The sequence below is a fragment of the Symsagittifera roscoffensis genome, chromosome 7 (genome assembly GCF_963678635.1).
Source record: "Symsagittifera roscoffensis chromosome 7, txSymRosc1.1, whole genome shotgun sequence".
Lineage (NCBI taxonomy): Eukaryota > Metazoa > Xenacoelomorpha > Acoela > Convolutidae > Symsagittifera > Symsagittifera roscoffensis.
In genome coordinates, this window is record NC_087068.1 from 20,918,679 (window position 1) to 20,942,309 (window position 23,631).

General features: G+C 34.2%; 1 protein-coding gene across 3 annotated transcripts; it reads left to right on the plus strand.

Moving 5' to 3' along the window:
- The first annotated feature begins 10,597 nt into the window (after window positions 1–10,597).
- Window positions 10,598–22,890, plus strand: LOC134851004 (uncharacterized). 3 transcript variants are annotated; one of them, XM_063866874.1, is made up of 10 exons: window positions 10,598–11,056; window positions 11,621–11,635; window positions 11,820–12,025; window positions 12,229–12,374; window positions 12,600–12,922; window positions 14,693–14,826; window positions 15,731–16,071; window positions 16,634–17,325; window positions 17,751–17,996; window positions 22,781–22,890. In XM_063866874.1, the coding sequence occupies exons 3-10, from the start codon at window positions 11,862–11,864 to the stop codon at window positions 22,796–22,798; spliced, it is 2,064 nt and encodes a 687-aa protein (XP_063722944.1). In that variant the 5' UTR covers window positions 10,598–11,056; window positions 11,621–11,635; window positions 11,820–11,861; the 3' UTR covers window positions 22,799–22,890. The 3 variants fall into 3 exon arrangements, with proteins under 3 accessions (XP_063722944.1, XP_063722946.1, XP_063722945.1); XM_063866876.1 differs by having other exon boundaries at window positions 12,603–12,922; XM_063866875.1 differs by lacking the exon at window positions 11,621–11,635.
- Window positions 22,891–23,631: the final 741 nt, after the last annotated feature.

Here is a 23,631-nt window from a genome sequence, read left to right on the forward strand (position 1 = left end):
AGCTTTGTTCGGTTTTTGACAGTTTTGTTGCTATGGCAACCACGCCTGGATTTTAGCAAATTGTCTTCTCTTTTCTGTTTTTGAGAATATTCTAGAACTTTTTCACTCTGAATTGTTACATCAGTATCATTCAGTCGACTGTATAAACAGTCGAGTGCTCTATGAAAACACTCAATCAAAGTGACCACAAATTTTTCATCCAATTTGGTTTCTGGCCAAGGTTCTCCGGTTGGTTCTCTAGATAGATAATCGACTATCCCCATATCCTTTCCTGGAATATGGACAATTTTGAATTGATAAGGCAGCAATCTGTCTACCCATCTCGTTAATCTTGATTGATATGTTTTGTTAGACCTGTTGCCTTCTAAGGCAGATGTTAATGCCTTATGATCAGTGACTATTACGAATTCTTTTCCTAATAAGTAATGTTTGAAACGATCAAATGCCCACACTACTGCTAACGATTCAAGCTCATTAGTAGAATACTTTTTTTCTTGATTATTCAGGTAGCGCGATGCGAATGAAATTGGAATCCATTCGTTCTTTTCTGTTTGTTGCTCTAAGGATGCCCCTAGTCCACTATGACTTGCATCACACTTGAACCGAGTATCCCTATTTGGGTCATAATAATTCAGTTTAGCAATATTTGCTACTGCTTGTTTAATTTCTTCGAATACCTCGGTATGTTCGGGTCCCCATTCAAATTTTTTTACTGGGATTTTAATATTTTTCAATTTTTTCTTTTCATTTTCCTCACGCAATAATGGTCTAAGCTTGTCTGTCAAATTGGCTGCATTTGGTATAAACTTCGAAAGGTGATTAATACTACCTAGAAAGGATCTAACTTGTTTAAGCGACTTTGGATGCTCTAACTTAAGGATAGCCTCTGTTTTTGTAATTTTCAGGGTAACCCCACTTTCTAAAAGCTTTTGTCCAAGCCAATTTACTTCTGTTTTGAAAAAATCACATTTCGACAGCTTCAGGGATAAGTTTTCCTTATCTAGCTTCATTAGAACGTCGGTGATTAGTTTTTCATGTTCTAGCTCCGATCCCTTTGAGACGATCAGTATGTCGTCCAAGAAACAAAACGTATTCTTGGAATTATTTAACGTTCGATCCATTGGTTTCTGAAATTCGGCTGGCATATCTGCCAACCCATACAATCCCGTAAGACATATATATGTGCCCGTAGCTTTCCCCCCTACGATGTTGAAATTACACTGTCTTGCAGTTTGCGGAGTCAACTTTAACTGACTATACGCATATTTCAAATCTAACACAGTGATAAACAAGGTACCTGCTGTTTGTGCAGTTACTATCTGACTAACACCGTCTAATAGCTCCTCCACATTTGGCATCTGATACTTGTTTTTGTATAATTGTCTGTTGATGGGCTTTGCATCCAGAGCCAATTTAATTGAATCATCTTTCTTCACTGTGATGACCATAGGGGCTATGAAACAATCACTGGTACACTTCTCTAACTTCTGAATATGGCCTACTAGTAGTAATTTTCCGATTTCCTTCTCAACTTTTCCTTGCACATGGATGGGTATCCTCCTCCCCTTTTCCTGAATTGGGCAGAGAGGGTAGTTGAACGTTGTATTTACTACATGATGTACTGATCCTCCTTTTCTGTCAAACAGTGGTTTGAAATTCTCATAGAATTTTTCTTTCCACGGCCCCGACTGTTCGCACAGCATTATGTCAAATTATGTCAAATTATGTCAAATAATTCTACGGGGTGGGTCTTTGCGTAGTGGTTATACCCACTTTATTTTGTAAATCTAAACCTAAAATACACCGTGTCCTTCGTTCAGTTATCAGAAATGTGGCATCCGGAACTTCCCAGCCAGCGGACCGTATTTTTGCCTTCACAGCACCCAATATTGCTATTGGTTTTTTTATTATAACCCACGAATTGTGCTGGTAAGTTCAATTTTCCGACCGGAGTAAACTGTATTTTTCCTGACGAGTCTAAAATCTGTTTCGCCACTGTCCAATTTATAATGAAATTGGGCTTCCGGTGTCCACGGTCATATTTATTATTTGGTTATCAATTCGGATTAGGGCTTTCAGTGATTTCATCCTTCCCGATGATAAATCTTTCCGAATGTCGATCTTTTTCGTTTCGAGTTTGTTTACTCCATTGCTGCCACTGTTCTCTTTTACTTTCTCTTCGATGTATCGATTGATCATCTCTATCTGACTGTCTTTTTTGTTAAATTGTCGTAACCTCGTCGTTCACAACAAGTCAGTGAAATAACTGAGAATACAGAGAGTTCTCAGGAAGAATGTAACTTGATTCAAACATTTGATTCGTGCGAAGAAAGAGATTCGACTAACTGCTCAAGCAGCAAAATCCAACGCCGATTTTGCTGCTTGAGCAGTTAGTCGAATCTCTTTCTTCGCACGAATCAAATGGTTGAATCAAGTTACATTCTTCCTGAGAACTCTCTGTATTCTCAGTTATTTCACTGACTTGTTGTGAACGACACATTCGAGCAAAGTGTTTTGGTTTGTTACAGTTCTTACATTGTTTTCCCATTAACGCACAATTTTTCAAATGACCATCTACAAACGGTCTGCCACACCTATTGTATTGTTTCCTATCGTCTGCGTTATATTTACTCGATATCGCCCTTCCTTCCGGCTGTTTCCGACTATTCCTTTTGCGATAGGGTTTTCTAGTATTCTGATTCCTGTTTCCTACCACCAGAATCGGTTCCTGCGTGATTTTACTTTGAGACCCTGGTTGAGTTATTGCTTGAGCAGTACCCAGAGTGGACTTCTGAAACGCCTGTGTCGATTGTTTACTCTGCCTAAATTTTATCGCACGTTTTAATACTTCTTCGGGAGGTAATGATTCGAACGTGAGCGTGTCCTGCAATGCTGGACTTCGCATTTTAGAAATAAAGAGATCTCTGACTAAGTCATTTTTTAAAGTGTCCAACGCCGATTTTGCTGCTTGAGCAGTTAGTGCGGCATGAAATGACTCCAACGATTCTCCCATTTCCTGCGATCTATTAAATAACTTGTTACGCTCATAAGTGATGCTGTGGCATTTTTCAAAAGTCTCCTTTGCTAATCTAGCCATCTCTTTCAATTGCAATTTAGAAATCTCCACATGTGGATTTTTTTGAACGAAACGTTTCTTTCCTTCCGTCCCAAACGCAAGAAATAGTCTGGATACTAATCTCTTTTAAACTTCGTTGTAATAAATTTTGTGGCCCACTTTAGGTCCTCTTTCTCTCCTCTCATCATTTTCGGCTGCTACTCGATCTTTTAATAGTGTGTCCCGTGCTTCTCTAGCTGCTGTTGCAGCAGCAGATTCGCCCTCTCTGGGTGTTTCTGGACGAGGTTCCGGTTCCTCCAACACTGGTTTAGGATCTTCCAGCATAACTTCTGGGTTGACATTTTCTTTTACAGTTACCGCCATCAGGAACTGATCGAACCATACTTTAAAATTCCAAGGTGGATCAGAGTTCGCTGTGGTCCAATAAACAGGAATTCCCATGTCAGTTTTTTTTCCTGAGCCAGAAATCCTGCTGACTGCGCCATGTGATGTTCCTAAACTGCTTAGCGTGTTGAGAAATAAAAGTAAGAAAAGATAGTGTTAATTTATTGTTCTTGATCTTGTCTTGTTAATGAAATCTTGTCTTGTTAATGACAGATATTGGTTACTGTTTTATAGCATGAGATATGAAACACTGACCAATTCATCTATAACGTTTTAGCAACACCAAATGGCCTTGACCACTCTTATATAATAATAGCATAATGGATATAGTTAGCACATATGGTTACTGCAGATGCAGTAGCTAGCAAACTGTCCTCAAGGTTATGTACTGTGGATGCTGCAATACCACATCCCGATTCGATGAGTCGTGCTTTTTTCTGGCCAAGTTTCATTTTTTTAATTGGCGTAGAGTTGCATGAAAACTGGGATCGCTTTGTCTATTCCCCTCTTTTGCAATAGAGGGGGATTCGTTACCAGGTTCAAAATCTTTTCTGCTTGACCGTTGAATTATTTCTTCATGGGGGGAGATTTGTTACTAGGTACTATAGAAGGGGGAATAGTTAAACATATCCAAAAACTGTTATTAATGAATAAATTAATGAATGATATGAATCTTGTTGGTAAAAAACTTTTTAATTCGGGTTCGATGGCTTTTGAGAAAAAACTGAAATTTCTAAAAAAAATCCTTTAAATCATACAAATTTGGTTGCTAGTTTTAACCGACTTTCTTACAAAAATTCGCGCTATAGAAAATTTTCAGTCGGAAGGCAGTAACCTACGGTTACTTGAGGAGATTTATCTATTGCCAGCCATTAGTTTCTTGGGGATCTCTTGACAAATCTGAATTCTTGGGTTCCCGGGTAAAAAAAAGGAAAAAATTAGCAGAAGTTTTCTACCATTTTTTGCAATTTTTTTTTTAATAATTTTTTTTCTCGTGCGACTTGTAAGGTGAGTTTTCCCTCAAATTAATCAATAAAAAAAAAATTTCAATTGGAAACATTTAATTTGCCTCTGAAATATTTCCTCTCAAATATTTTCATACAAAATTCTTATGTCGGAACATCAGCACGCAAGTTTAGTTGAACAGCAATAATTATAATTCGTTTCAAATTACTTAAACTAAAAACGTCAACAAAATCGGTACATAAACTACATAAACATTTTTGTATGAAAATGGTAGTAGGAAAAAAAATAAAACTAGAAAAATTGAGCATAATCAGGTTTTGCTTTTCTTTACAATGAATGATCTATTTTGATATCTGTGTCTTAGCTGAATACCCAATTCGATGAATCGTGTTTTTTGCTGGCCGTGTTTTGTCCCTTTTTTCAATTGTTTCACAATTGCTTGAAAACTGGGATCTCTTTAACTAATGCCCTCTTTTGCAAAAGAGGTAGAGTCATTACTAGGCCCGAAAACTTTTGTGCTTGACCGTTGAAAAGTTTCTTTACAGGGGGATTCGTTATTAGGTATCATAGGGGGGGTTTATAGTTAAATATATCTGAAAAATTATGAATGAATGAATGATATAAGACTTGTTGGTAAAAAATATGTTCAAATCGAGCTGAATGGCTTTTCACAGGACACGGACAATTAAGAAATCATTTACACATCATTATCGCTTTTATACAATTTTGTTTGTTAGTTTTGCTCCGACCTTGAAGCGATATTTCGCGCTATAGAAAATTTTCAGTCAGAGGACAGTAATCTACAGTTACTTGAGGAAATTTAATCATTGCTATTCATTATTTTCTCAGGGATTATTTTTTTGAATTTGATATCTTAGGGTTCTTGGCTAAAAAAAAATAAGCAAAATTTTTTTATGTCATTTGTAAGATCAATTTTATAACTTTTTTCTAGTGTCATTTGTAAGGTGAGCTTTCTCAAACCAATCATTAAAAAATAAAATGTTCAATTGTAACAAAGATTGTAACAAAGTTCAATTGTAATAAAATGTTCAAACAAAGATCCCCGTGAATTTTCAAAATATCTTTGCAGCTGGATGCTTTGAGCAATAACGAAAACAAACTGTATTCCCGGAGTGCAAAGCTAACGAACAAACTCTTTCATCAATTGGAAACTCTTTCATTCATAGATATCATTTCGTATGATATAAATATCAAATTAACAGAGGTGGCTGACACTAAAAAACACAGACAAACTATTTGATTCTAATTTGCAGTTCTGAAGAATTCGATCATCTTCCAAAAGTATGGGTGGTGAATATGGTCAGTCAGAAAATGTGGCTCCTTCCTTCGACTCCTACTACACACTCTATGTTACAACAACTGCTACCCGATTTGTTTTGGGTATTTTAACCTTTTGTTGTCAACTGATCATAAGCGTTGCAGCTGCCTTTGAACGTTGCATTCTATTTAAATCGAGTAACTTTCTAAAAATGTAACATACTCCAAGTGTTAGAACGTTTCATTCTAACATTTAACTCTATTCTAACTGACTTCCATAGACCAAAAATGCTAATCATACAATTCCGTAAACTAAATCTATGAAAAAATACGTATCATACAAAATTCATTCTGTTTGCTAAAATTTTGTTGGTTTATTGCTATAAATAAAAAAGATTTTTTTTTTGATAAAAAAAAGTTTTTTCAGTAGTTTGTATCATGCAAAATTAAATTTATGTGTGCATAACGTAATCCTAGATACACAAAAAAAAACAAATTTTCTTCGTTTCGCTGGGTTTTTTTTCAAAAACTTTCAAAAGGCCTATTTTGGGTTTGGCATATTTATGTCCACCTGATCAATGCCTGATTAAATTGAACTGCAAAATATAAAAGTTTTCATCTTCGAAAATTTGTTGCCAAAATTTTAATGTTTAATACTTTCATAAATATCAATTCTGTAGGACAATTTTAAGATAATACAGGCCACTTTCCATACATTATAAATGAAACACTGATTACGAACACAACCCAAAAAAATTGAAAAATTACTTTTTTTGAAAATTCAGTTTTTGGTTTCTGGATTAAATTCATTGAGAAATTAATTGTTTTTAAAAGTTTGAGAAAATACAATTGAGAAAATACTTTTTTCTAGTCATACAATTTTCATATATGAAAAATCACTTATCATAGATCTTTCATGCAATTTTCGGAACGGCATGAAAAGTGCATGACTAGCCTTTTTCCATACATGAAAAATGAATGACTGGCTTTTTTGGTCAATCTCAGCAGTTCATCAAGGTCCCACCATCTTTTGAATAAAAAAAGTAAACTGTTCTTAAAATCTCAAAGCTACGTTTCGACGACTCGTGAACGTTGCCAGGATTCCAAGCATTCCGTTCTATAAAGCTGGTTTGTTTAATCCTTTCTTTTGAATAGTTAACCGTAAAACAAATGGTTCCTCTTTTATTTCATTTGATAGATTATGTACTTGAAAAATTCTAAAACTTTATTCCAAAGAATTTGAGTAAAATGTTTTTCATGAGTTCTTTGCTGGTTCATATCATATCGTAACTGGGTGTCGAGTTCGCTCAAAATAAATGAGGCATCTGTTGTTTGAATAGGAGCTCTTAGCTTTTCAAAGACTATCACAAAAATTGTGGTCAAGTTTTTGCAGGTTAAACAATTTCAGTTAGAGATTTGAAAGTGACATTATCACAATCTAAGTTTAACTCATAAAATGATTTGTTGTTTGAGTTGAAGTCAATCATTGTTTCAAAAAAAAACTACTGCTGAATTTCATGAGTTAGTAATTAGCGAGGTTCTTACTCACGCTTCTAAACTGAAAACTGAAAACATTTCTATTTATATTTAGAAAAAGGGTTAATTTTTTTATTGATTTTTTCTGCATTTGCCAGATTAACATGAGCAAAAAAACAGTACTAGCTGGATTTACCAACTTTAAGGTTCCGACCAGTGAAAATAGCGAAGAACTGTGTATTCGGGTGTGTTAAATTTTTTCTTTTATTCCTCGCAAAATCAGCCACCAGAAGTAATCGAGGAAAAACCTATTTGTAATTTGAATTGAAGACAAATATTCTTTTAAAAAACTACTACCGAATGTCACGAGTTAGTAATTAAGGAGATTTCTACTCACGTTTCTAAACTGAAAACATTTCTATTTATATTTTAAAATAAATTAAAATTTTTTATTGATTTTTTTCTGCGTTTCCCATTTTAGCATGAGCCAATAACATTAGTAACTAGAATTATCAACTTTAAGTTTCTCATCAATGAAAATGGCTACGAACTTTGTATTCAGGGGTAGTATATTTTTTCTTCATTTCCAAGCAAAATCAGCCACTACAGATAGTCATCGGAAACGGTTGGGTGATTAACCAAATTGAAGCGTTTTCAATCGTGATTCAAACAACATTAAAAGAATCCTTATCAAGAAAAAGTGGTTTAAGTTTTTCATTTTAGTATTAAATTTAGAGCGAGTAAATCAAGCAAGCAGACTTACAACAGCTTGCTTATGATTAATTTCAGCTCGTAAGTTTTATTATTTTTTTTTTTAATTTTTCGTTTTTCTAATCATTTTCTGCAAAAGATTTTGTTCTATTCACTTATTTTTCTATGACTGCCCATTTCACCAAAATGTAGTTATAAGTCAGATTTTTTTTCACACCCTGCAGAAAAAACTACGTTAATTTGAGAAAATTTAAATTTTCATGGTTTTTTAAATTTTCGTAGTTTTTCGTACTTGCACAATAACAGTGTTAAATATATCAAAAGTGGATATCAAAAAAGCTCTGATTATCCGATATCTATCAAACAACTCAGTAATGCAAGTAAACTTACAAAAACAATACTTATGTAAGTTTAAGAACAACTCCTTGAAACTGATTGTAAAGGCTGAAAATTTTGTTTGATGTCACCGACAATGAGAACTTCAGAGTTTTGCTGTTGAGGCGATCATGATTTCTTTGTTCTTTCTTGCAACATAATTGCAGACTGTTTTATGATTATCCGCAACTCCAGAAAGGCAAAATGGTTTTTTCTATAATTATTTCTTATCTTTGCTGATATCTTTGCAATCGAGGATTGAGTGATTTGCATCCAGATGATGCAAAAAAATTTTCTTCTATTTTTCTTTCAATTTTTAGTTATATTTTTTCTTGCATAGTTTCAAGCTGTAAAACATTGGAATTGACTATTTTCAGAAGGATTTTTAACCCTCGATTGCTTCTTTTGTTTTGATTTATCTAACTGTACGAAACTATCAAGTGTTGGAATCACAAAAAAATGGCCAAAACTCAATTGCAAAATTTTAATTGCTTCTGGAGAAATAAACAAGTTCACCAAAATGGCGATGATTTCTTATATCAGCTTTGAAGATAGAGGAGTCGGGTTTTTTGTCGAAACTCTTTCATAAAAGCCTTAATAATTTTCTAGATAATTTATTTGCATTTGAGAACATTTCCTAATGTTTGTCAATTGAATCAGTTTTGAGGATTTCATTTTTATCAAATTGGTCATTACAATTAAAGTTTTTGCTGTTGAGTCAGTATTGAAGTCTTGAGGTTGTAGGTATTTTTTTTTCAATGTAATTGCTCCGAATATTTGAAAAATGGGGAGGAACTTTGTATTCGGGTGGGTCTTAGCTTTTTTTTCTACTTTTTTCTATTTATTTCTTTGTTTTCCTCGCAAAATCAGGTACCATGAAAAATCATTGAACTGGGTTGAGTGATATATCATATTAAAGTACTTTTAGTCTTATCATGATTTGAAAAAGTCTACTCAGTGTCGAGAAAAACCCGTTTGAATGTTTTGATTTTTGGCCTAATTTCGAGCTAAAAAGGTGAGCATGATTTACAATAGCTTAATTATTATTTAAGAGGGTTATCCAGCTGAAACTATGCTGAATCGTAGCTGAAACAAAGCTAAGATACAGACTCAAAATCTGTCAGCAAGTCACAGTTGGTCCTTTTGCACACTTTACTTTTCATTTAATTGATTTTTCCTTCTCAGGTACCACAAATAATGATTAGACTGGGTTGAGTGATGTATGATACTAAAGCCCTTTCAAATTTCCAAAAAAATTCCCAGTGTCGAAAAAAAACCGGTTTGAGTTTTTTGATTTTTCATCTTAGTTCGAGCGAATGAAGCAAGCGAGCAGACTTACAACAGCTGGATTATGCCTAATTTAAGACCTTAAAACTTAATTTTAAGCAAGTAAAACTAGTTTTTGGAGTTTTTATCATTTTGGGAACCAAAAATTTTTAAAAAGTCAATATTTTTCTTATAAGTTTTTTAGTTTTACCAGTCATTTTTCTACAAAAACTTTTGTCCAGTTTGCATATATTACTTTTACTGTCTAATATGCCTTAATTATATTTTTACGTCAGATCCTTTTTACTCACCAAGCAGAAAAATCTACACTATTTTGGAAAAGAAAACTTTCTAACTCGTAGTTTTCTAAAGACTATGGTCGGAACATTCTGTGCTACTTGCGCAGTAACCAGTTATCCTTGTTTTTAATTAAAAGTGTTTCAAATAATGGCTGTAGTTCTAATCTAGTTTTAAACAGATGCAGTTTACAAATTTTAAACAGATGTGATCAAAAATGATTAGAAACTGACCAAGTTGGTATCAAGTCTGTTCATATCACTTGGAAATCTTCTCCAGCTCAAGATTTTTCACCTCTGCTTAGGATTTCTTTTTCTATGTCCAGACCTTTTATCTATTCGGCATCTGTCAAAAACAAAAATCAGGTATGATTTTGAAAAAACCAGTAAATAATAATGTCGTTTGATAAAAACAGTGTGAGAGCGAAACGTTTTTATGGTATCTGATTTCCCGTGAAAAAAAATCTGGAATCAACACTTTTTTGTTGATTGACCAACCCCTCTTTCTTGATCTCATAGTCAAGTTATCCAAACGCTTTTAGATCTTTTTCGGTCGTTTTTGTACCTCAAGGCAATATAAAAGCCATCAAAATCATAAAAGCGGCATTCATTTCATTAAGAACAGGTGTAAATCTCCTGAATAAAATAGGCATTTACCGTTTTCATGCTGAGTCACCTAAAAAAACTGCCATAAAAATGCTAATTCTTCAACATTAACAAACCTATCCGTTATATCTGATCTATCAAACCATTTTTGCAACCACGCTAAGAAAAAATGGACCATTAATTTTGCATATTATATCTGGCATGTTAGTTTCAATTACCAAAATACATTTGTTACGCTTGGCAATAAACAATTTTTGTACCGTACACCTTGATCATAAATTACATAAACATCAACACAATTGTTTTAATTTCTCTCATCAGAATAATTTTTTTCGTTAACTTGGTGCAAATTTTAATTACAGCAACTGATTTGATAAAAAATCATGTTATTCTGCATTAGTTTACTATCAAGATGGCAAATGTGACTTTAAAAGCAAACTTCGATAACAACAGGTCGCAAGCGTCGACAAAAGAACCAGCAGACGATAACTTTGCTGGAGGGTCTTAAATTGAAAACCAGCTAAATAGCCAACAAGCCGTCGATAATTACAATTCTAAAAGTGGTTTTTTGTTACCAGCGGCTGAAGACGAATGTGAGAAAGTTCAAAATGAAGCTTATAAGGTGATATTTCAATTATTTTAAACCCTGGATCACCGCCTATCCCCCACTCCTCCCTTACCCAAAAATTATCAGCTGCCCTAAAAATTTAGCAGCAAAAATCTATCACAGTTGCTCTCAAAATTTCAAGCGTATCCATTCTCTAAGTTATAAAAAAAACGTTTTTTTTTTTAAATTAATTTTTCTCTATATTGTAAACAGGGTGGAATTATAAAAAACGGTTCTGAGCATGTTGATCATTTAGCATTTGTCTGTATGCTAATTCTGAGTAGATCACACTAAAAATTCTCTTTTGATGATAAATATACTTGCCTCCAGTTTTACGACATGATAGTTCGTTTTATTTAAAATTTGAGCAAAAATATAGAGCATTCAATGTTCTATTTGTTTCTGGCTTTTTTGTTTCAATTTTCAATTTTACATTACAGCGATTACAGAAGATTAAATTTTTTTACTTATGATTTAAGCGATTTTTGAATGGAATTAAATTGCTAATCCTCAATGCATTTTGGTTGAACATTCGTTTTATCATGTATAATCAAAATAGATTTTTTGAATGTGTTTTAGCAATGGATATCGCCCGTAAGTCTGTCATGTTATTTACAACGTTCAAATTGGAAAATTTTACCTTTGGCGCCCATTTTGTTAAAAACCTCTAATTTAGATGCCCCATCATTTTCATTGTCCTCAAAATAAATTATATTCCCATTCGTTCTTATTCCTGACTACTTATTCTTGTCATTTTGCAAGTTTTTACTGTGTTTAGGGCCACGTTAAAACAAATGACCTCGACAACATAGCATGCAAAATGTATAGCCAATCAAATGGTAGAGGTCACCAAAGGGTGGTCAAATCCGAGTCACCCTTGACCTCTGGTCAGTACAGAGTGTCCACACAGTCTGTTCTGAAGGGCAAGCCTCAGATGGGAGCATACAGGAATATGGGCACTCCTCTCAGCTTCATTTACTACAAGTTGGCTTAAATAACAAAAAATTTTAAGTTAAAATTTGATATTACAAAAAAACAACAAAATTTTTTTTTTAGTTTTTGAAACAGTCCAAATGGACATAACCATTGAATTAATGACCCAATTTTTATTGATTTTAATGAAGACATCCCGTAAATTGGTTTCCAGCTGAAAAAAACTTATATGAGCTCTTTTCCTTTTTGCTCAGAGATAAAGCAGAGCAGTACTATTCGACCACAGATGGATTCAAAATATTGCAACGACCCAAATCAGCCGGAGCCAATTTGACATCGCGAGGTTATTTGAGAAACTACTACGTCCATGAAAACAACAATCATAACAAGAACATAGCAGGTAATTTGAAACGAAAAATTCGATCATAAGCATAAGTGTACCAAAGCAACGGAAATAACATGGAGCACCTCTTGAAATCAATTGATCAATCAAAGCCCAATTTGAAACAATTGTGGCCATTTTCTGTGCTTCAAAGATCATCATTGTATTATTTCTAAGACTAAAAAAAGTAAACCAGAAAGAAAAAAATCAGTATCGAGAAAATCCAAAACCTAGTTTTTTTAGTAGTCGGGTCCGAGATCTCGGGTGCCTGTCAAGAACATGTCCACCGACTACTCTGCAGTGAGAGTCGTCTCTTCACCTCAAGGCCCCCTTCCCCCGTCGCCTCTCTCGTGTACTCAATGATCAAAGAACAACAAACTGACGACCCAAACTCACCCTCGGATGACAATCACATACTAGAAGGGAGGGGAAATGTTGACCACATTGTGATCAACTGTGAGGCTGGAAATGATGACGATTGTGGTGATCAGGAGCTGAATGGAGTAACCAAAGGAGACGAAGGAGAATCAAGGCCTAAAAGACACCTTGAGATGTTCATACCACAGGCTAGTGAACGAATATTATCTCTGAGAAGCGATATGTGATTCATAGAGTTTTCTCCGAATTTAGAAAGATTTCACCATATTACGAGGCTGAACTGTTGATTGTGGGAATTTGTAAGCGGGTTCCACAACAAGGACGCTTTATTTGTTCCAGCACTGGAGTTTCATCGATAAAAATTGATTTTTAGTATCAAAATTATTGGAAAACCTAATCGATTATTGACGCCAGCTTTAAAACTTAAATCCACTTTTTTTTTCTTTTTTATGGATTATAATCGATTTTTTTTCATGACAAAATAATCAACTATAATCCATATTTTTTCCATCACCATCGTTTTTTTCTCAACACAAAATCATTAAAAACAATTTTTTTTTCTGCAGAAATGTTGTTTACTCAGCTTGCTGCACTTTTTCTGCAAAAAACTAAGACGAATCGAAGATAAAATTTGAACTAAATTTTAAACAACATGAAATAAAAAAAACGAAATCATGTTGGACTTCTGTTTACCATACCCCCCCCCCCCCCCCCACACACACACACACACTCACACACACCCAAGCCCCCTCCCATTTTACAGTTTCATACCCCCCAAGTTTTCTAAGCGTTAAACGCGGGGGGCTATTTAAACGTATACTCCACCTCTCCCCCCTCCCAAATTTTCTTTTACATTGAACGGAAGAGGGTATTCAACCTTTTAACCACCCCCCCCCCCCCCCCCCATTTAACCCTTCCCCCTATTATTTTACACTCCGGTGTAAACTGGGGTGGTGATGGGGGGAGTACTGGAGAGGGAGGATCTATTGGGGAATTGGGGTTGGGGGCACTGGGGAGAGGTGAAACTGAAGGGGTAAATTGAAGGGGTAAACTAAAGGGGTAAATAGAAGAGTTAGGGGAGTTTACGTTGAGTCAACTACCCTCTACCAGTTCAACAATTCTTCTCCGCTTTCAACCTAAAAATATTCATCGTTCAACCATTTTCTACCATTAACCACCCCCCTCCCCCTCCCCTTACTTGAACATGAAGGGGGCCGTGGTCAAATGGCGATAATAAAAGTGGGTGAATGGCGATTAATTACCATGGCGACGGTAAAAACAATTAGAATAAAAAGTTAAACTGCCAAAGTGAAAAATAGAGAAAAAATTAAAATTAACTCTTTTATTTGAAGAGGAAAAAAATTTTAAGAGTAAAAAAAATGTAAAACGTAGCAACTGCACTAAACAGTAAGACAGATAACTTTGAAGAATTTCTGAACCAATCCCGTTATAATTGATTATAATCAATTAAAGTGGACTTAATTGTAAAAAAAAAAGCAATGGGATTATGAGCCATTTTAAATCGATTATAAATGATCATATTTGAACTTTTCGAGACTGTCAACTGAAAATCCAATCGATTGATTTATGAATTTCCAGTTTGGATTCTTCTTTTTTTTTCGTTTTCGTTGATCGTTCCAACAAAAGTTCAAAGACTTTCTTTGGATTCCAGAGATCTGCCTACACCAAATTGTGCGCCTGTCCAGTGCACAGTGTGACATCGTAATGACAACGCTCAAGTTGTTGGTTATAGAGAGCACAAAGAAATCTCAAAGTTTTAAAATTGCTGAAAAAATTGTTTGGATAAAAATTTAAACAGGAAACAGTTGAAAACTGATTTTAAAAGAACGCGGCTAAACGTTCAGATAGAACCGCAAATTTTCAACATGGATAGGACCGGTGATTTTTGCTGAATTTTTTGTGATTTAATCGATATATTTAATTGGTTTTTTTTTCAGGTTGAGACGGAACAAGATGCTGAAGAATCTGCAGAGAAAAAATCAACTCAGCCCCGCAACTTGGGGGGAAATGACAAAAATTTTGTCGCAGATACTTACGACAGTGAAGAACTGGACTACCAGAACATCGACTGGTAAATTTATTCTTCCTGATTGTCTAATTCAATAGCCTGCGAAGATAAGAGACAGTCTCACATCAACGAAGACGAAGCATGAGGCACCAAAAAAAACTAGCTTGTGTTTTAGTTCTTTTTAAGTAAAACTAGCTTGACTTCTGGGCCACTTTCTTTGTTTTTCTCGAAGAAAACTTTGCATATGCTTTGATTCAAAGAGAAACTGCAAATGCCTTGATGTATGATGGTTCAGAGAGAATACAAAAATTGTTAAAAATGAATTTAATAAGTTTTGATTAAAAAATCCCAGCCAAATCACTAATAATTACTAATGATAAACCTTTAGAGGTTTGTATTCGGTGAATTGGCTATTTGCTTGGCTTTTCAATCAAAATACTGGGAGAAAAAGTCCCTTAAAAAATTTTAAGGGACTTTTAGTATTTGGTACTCCTATACGGGTAGTATTCTTAATTCTCAATTACATGTCAAGTCAGTCACCTGCTTTTTAATGGCTGTTTGGTCGCAAAAAAGATTATCAACTGATCAAAGCAGAGTTGATAAAAGAGATTAAACTGGATACTGTTTTATCAGTTTTTTTTCCACCTTGATTGTTTCAGCTGCTTTGAACGGCTTTCTTGGGGTTTTGCTGTCTCAGATTTTTTTCCAGATTCTTAAAAAGCTGCGTTTGCATGAAATATTTTATAATGATTGATGAGCCGCTCGGCGATATAAACCTTTCAAATCAAAAACCATCTGATTTATTTTTTGTGAGCGTGAAGAAAGGCGGTTCCACATACATTAATTTTATTGGTGTTCACTTTGTTCGAATGCCCTTTTTTGTTTTATTGACAACGCCACACTGATTATATTTTCAAATTAGCAATCGAGTTCCTTTTATTATTCAATATCTAACCGTCTATTCCAGGGAAAACGCTGAGCCGGTCATAGATCCAGAATGCATTCACCTGGAAGCGCTTTTAAGTCCTTTAAACATGTCGCCTTCGCTAAGAGAAGTCACTAACGCCTACGCTCAAAACCTATTCACACGACAAACCGCGCCAAGCATACCAACTGAGAAATACTTTCCTTATAAGGCATACAGTAAACCAGGTTATGGAATTAGGGCATACGAGAATGTAAAGCCAGGGTACTCATCGGTTATTGACCAATCAAAACACGCGAAGCCGCCGAGACCAGACTCGAAACAAATTGCAGCCGGGATGAAAAGCACAAATAACAATGAATCAGATCGAAAATGTTCCAATGGTAAGTTCCTTTTAATGGTTAAACTAGGGGCGGATCTAGGATTTTTTTCGAAAGGGGCGAATTTTCGATAAAATCGAAAACGGTCAACTTTTTTTTAGGTCCACCAAATTGATTTTGTGAGCGCTCCCAGAACACTACAAAGACCCGACAATTTTTTCAGCACCGCAGGAAAATTTGTTGAAAAAAAAACACGTCAAAAATGCCGTTTATGGCGCCAAAGGCGCTTTAAGAAAGTCTGTGTAGCCGTAATTGGATGTCATAAGAAAATACCATAGGGAGGACCCTTTGGTTGGTGAGGTGTCGAAACCCTGCGAGATAAAGAGACGACCGCAACGTTTCTGTTTCTGTTCAAGAAGTTAGTTTTGTGGTGAAAGTTTTTTTACAGGGATCAAGTCCATCCAATCCAAGATAGAAACAGTTTGTTATATCGTTTCGTGGGTCTAAGAAACAACAACGTTTTTTCATCAAGTCTAACGATTAAGTTTTACAGCGATTATTAAATGAAAAACTAACATTGTATTCTTAAATTAATTTTGGTTGAAAATTTTTCTAATTTTTATAGGAAAAGATTCAAGCAAAAAACCCGGAGACTTAAGGTCAGTGTCTGCCCTGTCAATAGCCAGTTTGACCTTTTTCGATGACCTTAACCCTGAAAGCGACACACATCATGACCTTCAAAATAGCAACAGATCCTCCTATTCAAACTTGGGCCACGTCTCCAGAGCGAAAAGCGCAAATGTACCATCAAGTAATTCCAAGAAAAACGGAGTTATCAGAAAACAAGCGAAACTGCGTGGAATAACCGGTGTTGAAATCAAAACTCGAACACATGAACCGGAAACGAAATCTTACACTTACCATAAAGAGTTCACGCCCGCTGAAAGTACGCCTAAAAAACTAACAACAATAACATTTGGGTCAAAGGATACAACACTGGAAAACGGCTATATTTTACATAGCGCATCAAACAGAGGTCAAGAAGCTAACTCTGAAGGTCAAACTAACGGAAAGCCAAGACCTAGAACAGCTCATCCGAGCATTTCAAGTACAATGCACACTGAAAATGTCGATCAGTTAACTCGGAAAGTTGAAAGTTGGTACTCACATAAGTTCGCAAATAGTTCTGTTAAGGACTATAGTCAGAAAGCAAAGTTTCCAAATCGAACTGCACAAAATGGAAATTTACGGGCTCGGGTAAAAAGCGCACCCTTGACGCCGACAAACAGAACTGTGGTGAAAGTGCAATACGAGCCAGTAAGTTTTGATTTTCAATAAGTTTTTGAAAATAGTAAATTTGGAAATAAAAAAGTCCTTATAATTTTTCTTTTGAATCGTAATTTGTTTCTGCAAAAACCATCAGAAACTTATGCTTTCTTTAAAAACTTAAGTTTAACCGAAGATTATTATTTAGCTGAGTATTTCAGGTAAATTTGTTCAATTTATTTCAATTCAAAAATCTTATTAAATTTTCAAAATGGAATCAATAAATTTAACATTAACTCGAATCACTATGAGTTTTTCATCAATAATGTTATTATGACTAACTTTTGTCTTAAAAATGCAACATCCAAAATGGTAATCTGAACGGTTTTGATTTCAAACTGTAATTGTCCTGCGATCAATGAAATATTTACAATTTTTTCTCGACACAAAATTTTTTAACTCGTGATGCTTTCTAGGATACCGAGCTAGGATCGCTGGTCCTTATTTCTAAGAAAAACGAGCCCGAAAAGACATCTTCAAACTCCAAATCGAATAACAGTCGACCCAATTCATCCAAATCTAATCGATCAAATGTAGCCCAGATGATCACCCCTAGACCCGTATTCAAACCTCTTTCCTCTGCCACTGATCGATCGAGAACACACCTCGTGCAAGCTGCCAATCATCAAATTTTGGTGGCGCCAAAAGCTGCCGTAGATCAGGTACGTAGAGCAGGGCGAACCAACCCTACATATACCAGATGTACAAAAATAATGCCCAAAAGTTATGTTAGCCAACCAAAATTCAGTATTAAGAAAGGATAGCCGGTTGCTGAGCAAGTAGCACAAAAGTTCAGACCATATTCTTAAAAAACCTACAAAAATTACTTCTTTTTTCACTTTATTTTCTTATTTATTTGTGCGTGGTGCAATAAAAAAATCTGAATGAGAGCCTAGAAGTTAATAATATCCGACAATCAAACTAAAATAGGCTTTTCAATTTTTTTCCCTTTTTGCAGAAGGTTTTTTTTCAATTTTAAGGGCGCTCAAAAACTCAAAAACTTGGATTAACTGGAGTACAAACAAGTTTTTAGGGTTTGATCAAAAGTTTTACGGATTATGTTTTTAAAATGAGCCTGGTCGCTTGCTTTAATTGTTCGAAATTGAACCAAAATTCAAATACTGTCAACCAATTTTCATCAAAACTGGATCAAATTTTAAAAATTATTTATGTCGTCCGAAACCCGGCTGAAAAAGTTTTCATATGATATATCACTCAACCCATTCCAATGAATTTTTGTGGTACCTGATTTGCGTGCAAAACAAGAAAAAAAAACAAAACTAAAATAAACCCGATTACAAAGTTTTTCCTATTTTTCAATGGTCGGAACAATAATCTAAAAGAAACTAACAACGAGATCGGTCAAATTGGACTGTTTAAAAGAGGTCGATTTGCTGCATGTTTTTGCGCATTGAATCTTTTTGTACTCACCCTCACTCATCTGTTTTACTAATGAGGCAAGTTTTTTTTTTACTGAAAGCTAGGTTGTAAGAACTGAGTTTTGGATGCGGTTATAGGAGCTGAAATTCGTGGCTAGTTTCATTACTTTGATTCCATTATTTTTGTCTTATTACCTGGCTTGACCGGGGGAGTACAACAGTAGCGAGAATCAAAATCTTGTTCAACAATGCCGAAAACTATTTTGAATACTTTTAATTATCACAAATCACTGACAAGTGTTTGTATTCATTGGTAGAAAAATAAAAAGACAAAAATAACCATTTAAATGATGCCACTTGCTAAACAAACAAAAATTCACCAAGCGCGGTCTCAAAAGTTTTCTAAGCAAACGAAGAATTTCGCAAAATTGAGAAACTTTCCTCTCAGTTTTGCTTTAGAACAAAACAGTATTTTACCAGAATTGCCAACAATTCACAAACAGAACTCTTTTTTTTTTCCAAATTTCATCAGCTTCCTGGCTTTGTTGTACAATTTTTCAGTTTCGGCACTGTTGTACTTTGGAACTGTTGAACGTGCCCGCCTGCCCAAATTCATCTAAGTTTTAAAACATTTTGGGATGAAATTTTCGTGATTGATGAAGTTTTTTGTCTGCTTATTTTTACGACAAAGAATATAATTTTTACTTTTTGCCATGACAAAAAGTGTTCATAAGTCGCCTGTAGATGAAAAATTAGATCAATTTTTGCTGTATTTGAAAATGTGACATCCAATCAAAAAATTCTGTTCTAAAAGTTTGAACAGAGGAATCCGACTTTGCGCAAATCAGATTGAATTACTGATTTCATTTCTAAAAATAAATAGTGCTGCGATTGAAATAAAAGAAATCAAACAACTAAATTTTGAATTTCAAACTCGTTACTCCGAAATTAGGCCAATTGTAAAAAAAATGACGAAAAAAAATTTCTTTGTAATTTTCAAAAATCTTGTTTCAAACATCATTCTCTCCAAAATTTGTTTTGAAATTTTTTAAAGAAATTTCAGACCCGAATTTTTTGCACTAAAAACGGGTCGTTTTGAATTGAGTCGTTTTATTTCAAAGTTCTAAAAAAACCATGGCCATTTTTTGAATATTCTAGTCAAATTAATATCTTTATTTGGCCACACAAATAGATGCCTTCTATTGGCCACAAAAATTGATACCTTCCTTTGGCCACAAAATGATACTTTCAGTTGGCCACTCAAAATGATACTTTCATTTATCTACACAAATTTTAAACTGGAGAAATGTCAGAGGATTACTTTTGAATACAAAATCTTCCAAATGGCTTCCAAATTAAAAATTGGCAGTTTATGTAACAAACTACCTAATTTGGCCATCAACTTATACAAAATGAATTCCATCTAAGTTTTAGCATTTGATTTTTTTGATAAAACATGAAATTTATTTAAGTTTAATTAGTTCAAAGCTTGATTTGCTATTTGTTGCGTACTGAATCAACTCAAAAGAAATAGTTCTATCAAAGAAGACCTTCTTTCAGGGAAAATGTTTAGGCCTACTTAAGCAAAATAATTTGATGAAAGTTAATAAAATTTAGAGTTTTATTTTTTCTTGTCAAAAATTAACTCAATTTGATGAAATTTTGAAGTTTTGTTTGTTTTTCTGCTTAAACGAATCAACAGTGTACAAGCCCAGCTGAGGTCAACTTGCAGCAGATTTATGGCTTTTAAGTTATTCCTAGAACAAAGAGCATGCAGCAAAGCTAAAGAAATAACGAAAATGAAAGCAGCAAAAAAGTTCAATAAGAGCAACCATGAGCTTTTCTCAAAAGTGTAACGGCAAAATCTTTGTCGTTGGTGTATTGCGTTGGCATCCTCCTGCCTTATCCTTAGTGCTTGATTTGTGTTTTATTTTTCTGTGACAAATTTCGGCATGATTTTTATTCCACCGTCAAATAATGGTTTATTCGAATATTTAGTGCGAAATCAATCTACAAACCTTAGATGTGTTTCCATTGAGTCAAGTAACATATCTTATAAAAAAATTTGGTTTGATTTTAATGAAGAAGTTGCATACTAAAGCGAATTATCTGATTCTAAAATCAAATATATATGTTTTAAGCTATCATCACAATTTTTTTATTTAGAAATGGTTCTTGAATTCAATGGTGTTTCGTTTAAACTGTTTTTTACTCTTTTCCCTTCATAAAAAGAGTCCTGTTTCCGACATCGAGAAAACATTATGGACAAAAATTATAGAAGAGTTCATGTTTCGTAAAAATAGCTCATTCCAATGCTCAAATTAAAACGTCATAAAACCTTTGATCCAAGGCTTTGTTAAAATTAATTGGGGTTTTACTATTATTTTGCTGTGACCACGTCAGGTAACGAGTGTAGGTACTATTGCCCAGAGTTTTTTTTCTCCAATATCCCTCAAAAAAACTTTCGTCGCGTTTCTGTGGTTCACCCTTTGAATCTTTTTAGGTTAACTTTCTCATTCCAATACCAAAACAACAACTTCGATGTCCATAAAGTTGGTTTTCAAAACAAGACTTGCTCCAATAATATGACATCTTTTCTAATTGGTTCTTAAAAGTGACTGGTTTCTACAAAGTGAAGTTTTTTGTTTCGATTTATCGAATGTTTTGCTCGACATTTTCAGTTGAAAACAATTTGCTCTAATTGCATTTTCTAATTTATAATTTTTATTTGACTTTCTTTGCTAAAGTTCGATAAAAAATATTAATCCGTAAAACAAAAATTGCATAAAATTCACTTAAAATTACTTTTTCCTACCGCGGAGGAGTTTCGATTTCAAAACCTTGAAGAGTTTTCCCAAGTTGTTTTTAGTTTGCGACAAGAAAACTTTCTGAATTGTTTGCCGCTGAATGCAACACTCTGATGAGATCTTTTTGGAGACGAGTGATATCAACTTTTTTTTATACTGCGCTTGAACTATAATCCGTTCTTTTTGATCTAATTGATCATGTTTCTACTTCTGTTTTGACTTCTGTTTCGGTTTTTTCGAATATAATCGAGTATGTCCATTCTTTGCGCTCGACTGATAAAAACTTCTCGACTGCGGGTTTTCTCGATTGCTCTGCCCTATTAATATGTACTTTAGATCAAAATTCATTGATGCATTAACTGGACACTCTAAGTGATAATATATTTTAGGCCTGGATTTTAAATTGTTCCGAAGCGGAAGTGAATTTTTTCCAGTCTTGATGTGTTTACGTGCAGTTTTGAGTGTGACAGGTTGTCAAGGCATAAAAAATTGCTACAAAATTTTGCGTAAATTTCGTAAAAATGGTGTTGAATTTTTTAAATCATTGCGGAGGCCAAATTTGCACTGGATAGGCACACAATTTTGAGTGTGTATTTTCCTGGATTCCAGAGACAAGTTCTTAAACATGGTAAAATTTTGTAGGAACGATCAAAGGAAATGAAAAAACGAAAAAAAAAAGAAAAGGAGCGTATCTGTTACGGAATCCGCTGATGTACACTTACTTTTCTGAGAACTCAGAGCACCTCATATTGCATATTGAAAGAAAAAAATTGGCAATTTCTTTTGTTAGGATAGGTTTGAGGGCTTATAGCGTTTTATAGCATTAGCTCGGAAAATCAGTTTGACCGGCCCTCCTCAAAAAACGAATGCCCAAGCCACCAGTCTGAACTTTTGAATTTCTAACGGAATAATTTTTTCATTTAGGAGAGCAAAAATCAATAACTCGACAAAAGAGATATTTTCATGCTTCATCAGGGAACTTATCGACATAAAAACTTTAAATAGATTTTACTTTGTACATGCATTAGTTACAAGCGGTCAAAAATATAGTAGATTTTCACAGTAAATTGTACTAAAGTGTACTGGTAAAGATGTCATTTTAAGCTACTAGAAAAAAACATCAGTTTGACAAAGGTCTTTTTACTAAAGACTGATGATTTTTCAAGTAGTGTGAAATTATATCTATACCAGTACACTTTAGTACAATTTACTGCAAAAATGTACTTTTTGATTGAAAGATTATATTACATCTTGTTTTAGTCCACAATGACACGTTGACCGGATAGAAGATCAAGACAAGGACACGGAATTTTGCCCATTTAAATTTTTTATCGCTGCCTTGTGCTTTATATTTTTATTTTAAATCAATAGTAGAAGAAAGTTTTAGTTGAAATTTGTTTTTAATTCTTGAGCAATGTTTTTAAGTCCTTTAAGTCCTTTATTGTTTTTAAGTCCTTTATTGAGCAATTGAACTAAATAAGGCTACTGGAAAAAGATTGGGCTATAACTGGTTCATAAAAACAATTTCTCTTTTAATAGAACAATTGAAAAATGGCAAATTTAAGCCGCAAATTTTCTTTTGAATCATACCTAATTTAAATAACCTTTCAAACCTAGGTGATGAATTTAAGCCAGAGGTAGCTTTCTCATAGAGTAATTTCAGATAAGATTTACCGTCTGTTTGTCACGCAACCTTATTTTCGGCCGAATAGATTCGTGCAACTTCTTTGTCTAATACCAATCTTCATCTTACTCTTATATCTCCTAGTCTTAGTCTCAATAGATCTAGTGTATACTTGTTTCTGCGAGTTAGTCTTGGAGCTTGTCCAAAAGAAGAACAATTGTAGTGTAAGATTTATTTATATTGTTCTTGTGCTGAAACTACAAGTAGTTTCAGAACTTACAAATAATTGTAAGTGTTAGTGATGGAATATGATTGGTTAGTTAGAAATGTTTTATAGGAATAGTTTTATCAATAACATAATTGGTGTATAAACATTAGTTCAGAACTAGTTCCAGTTATGTTTAGAACTAATAAATCAATCAGGCTGCTCGTATCAGGGCAAGGCGCCTTTAAATAATTTTAGGGTCCTTCAGGCAAAAATGGAAAT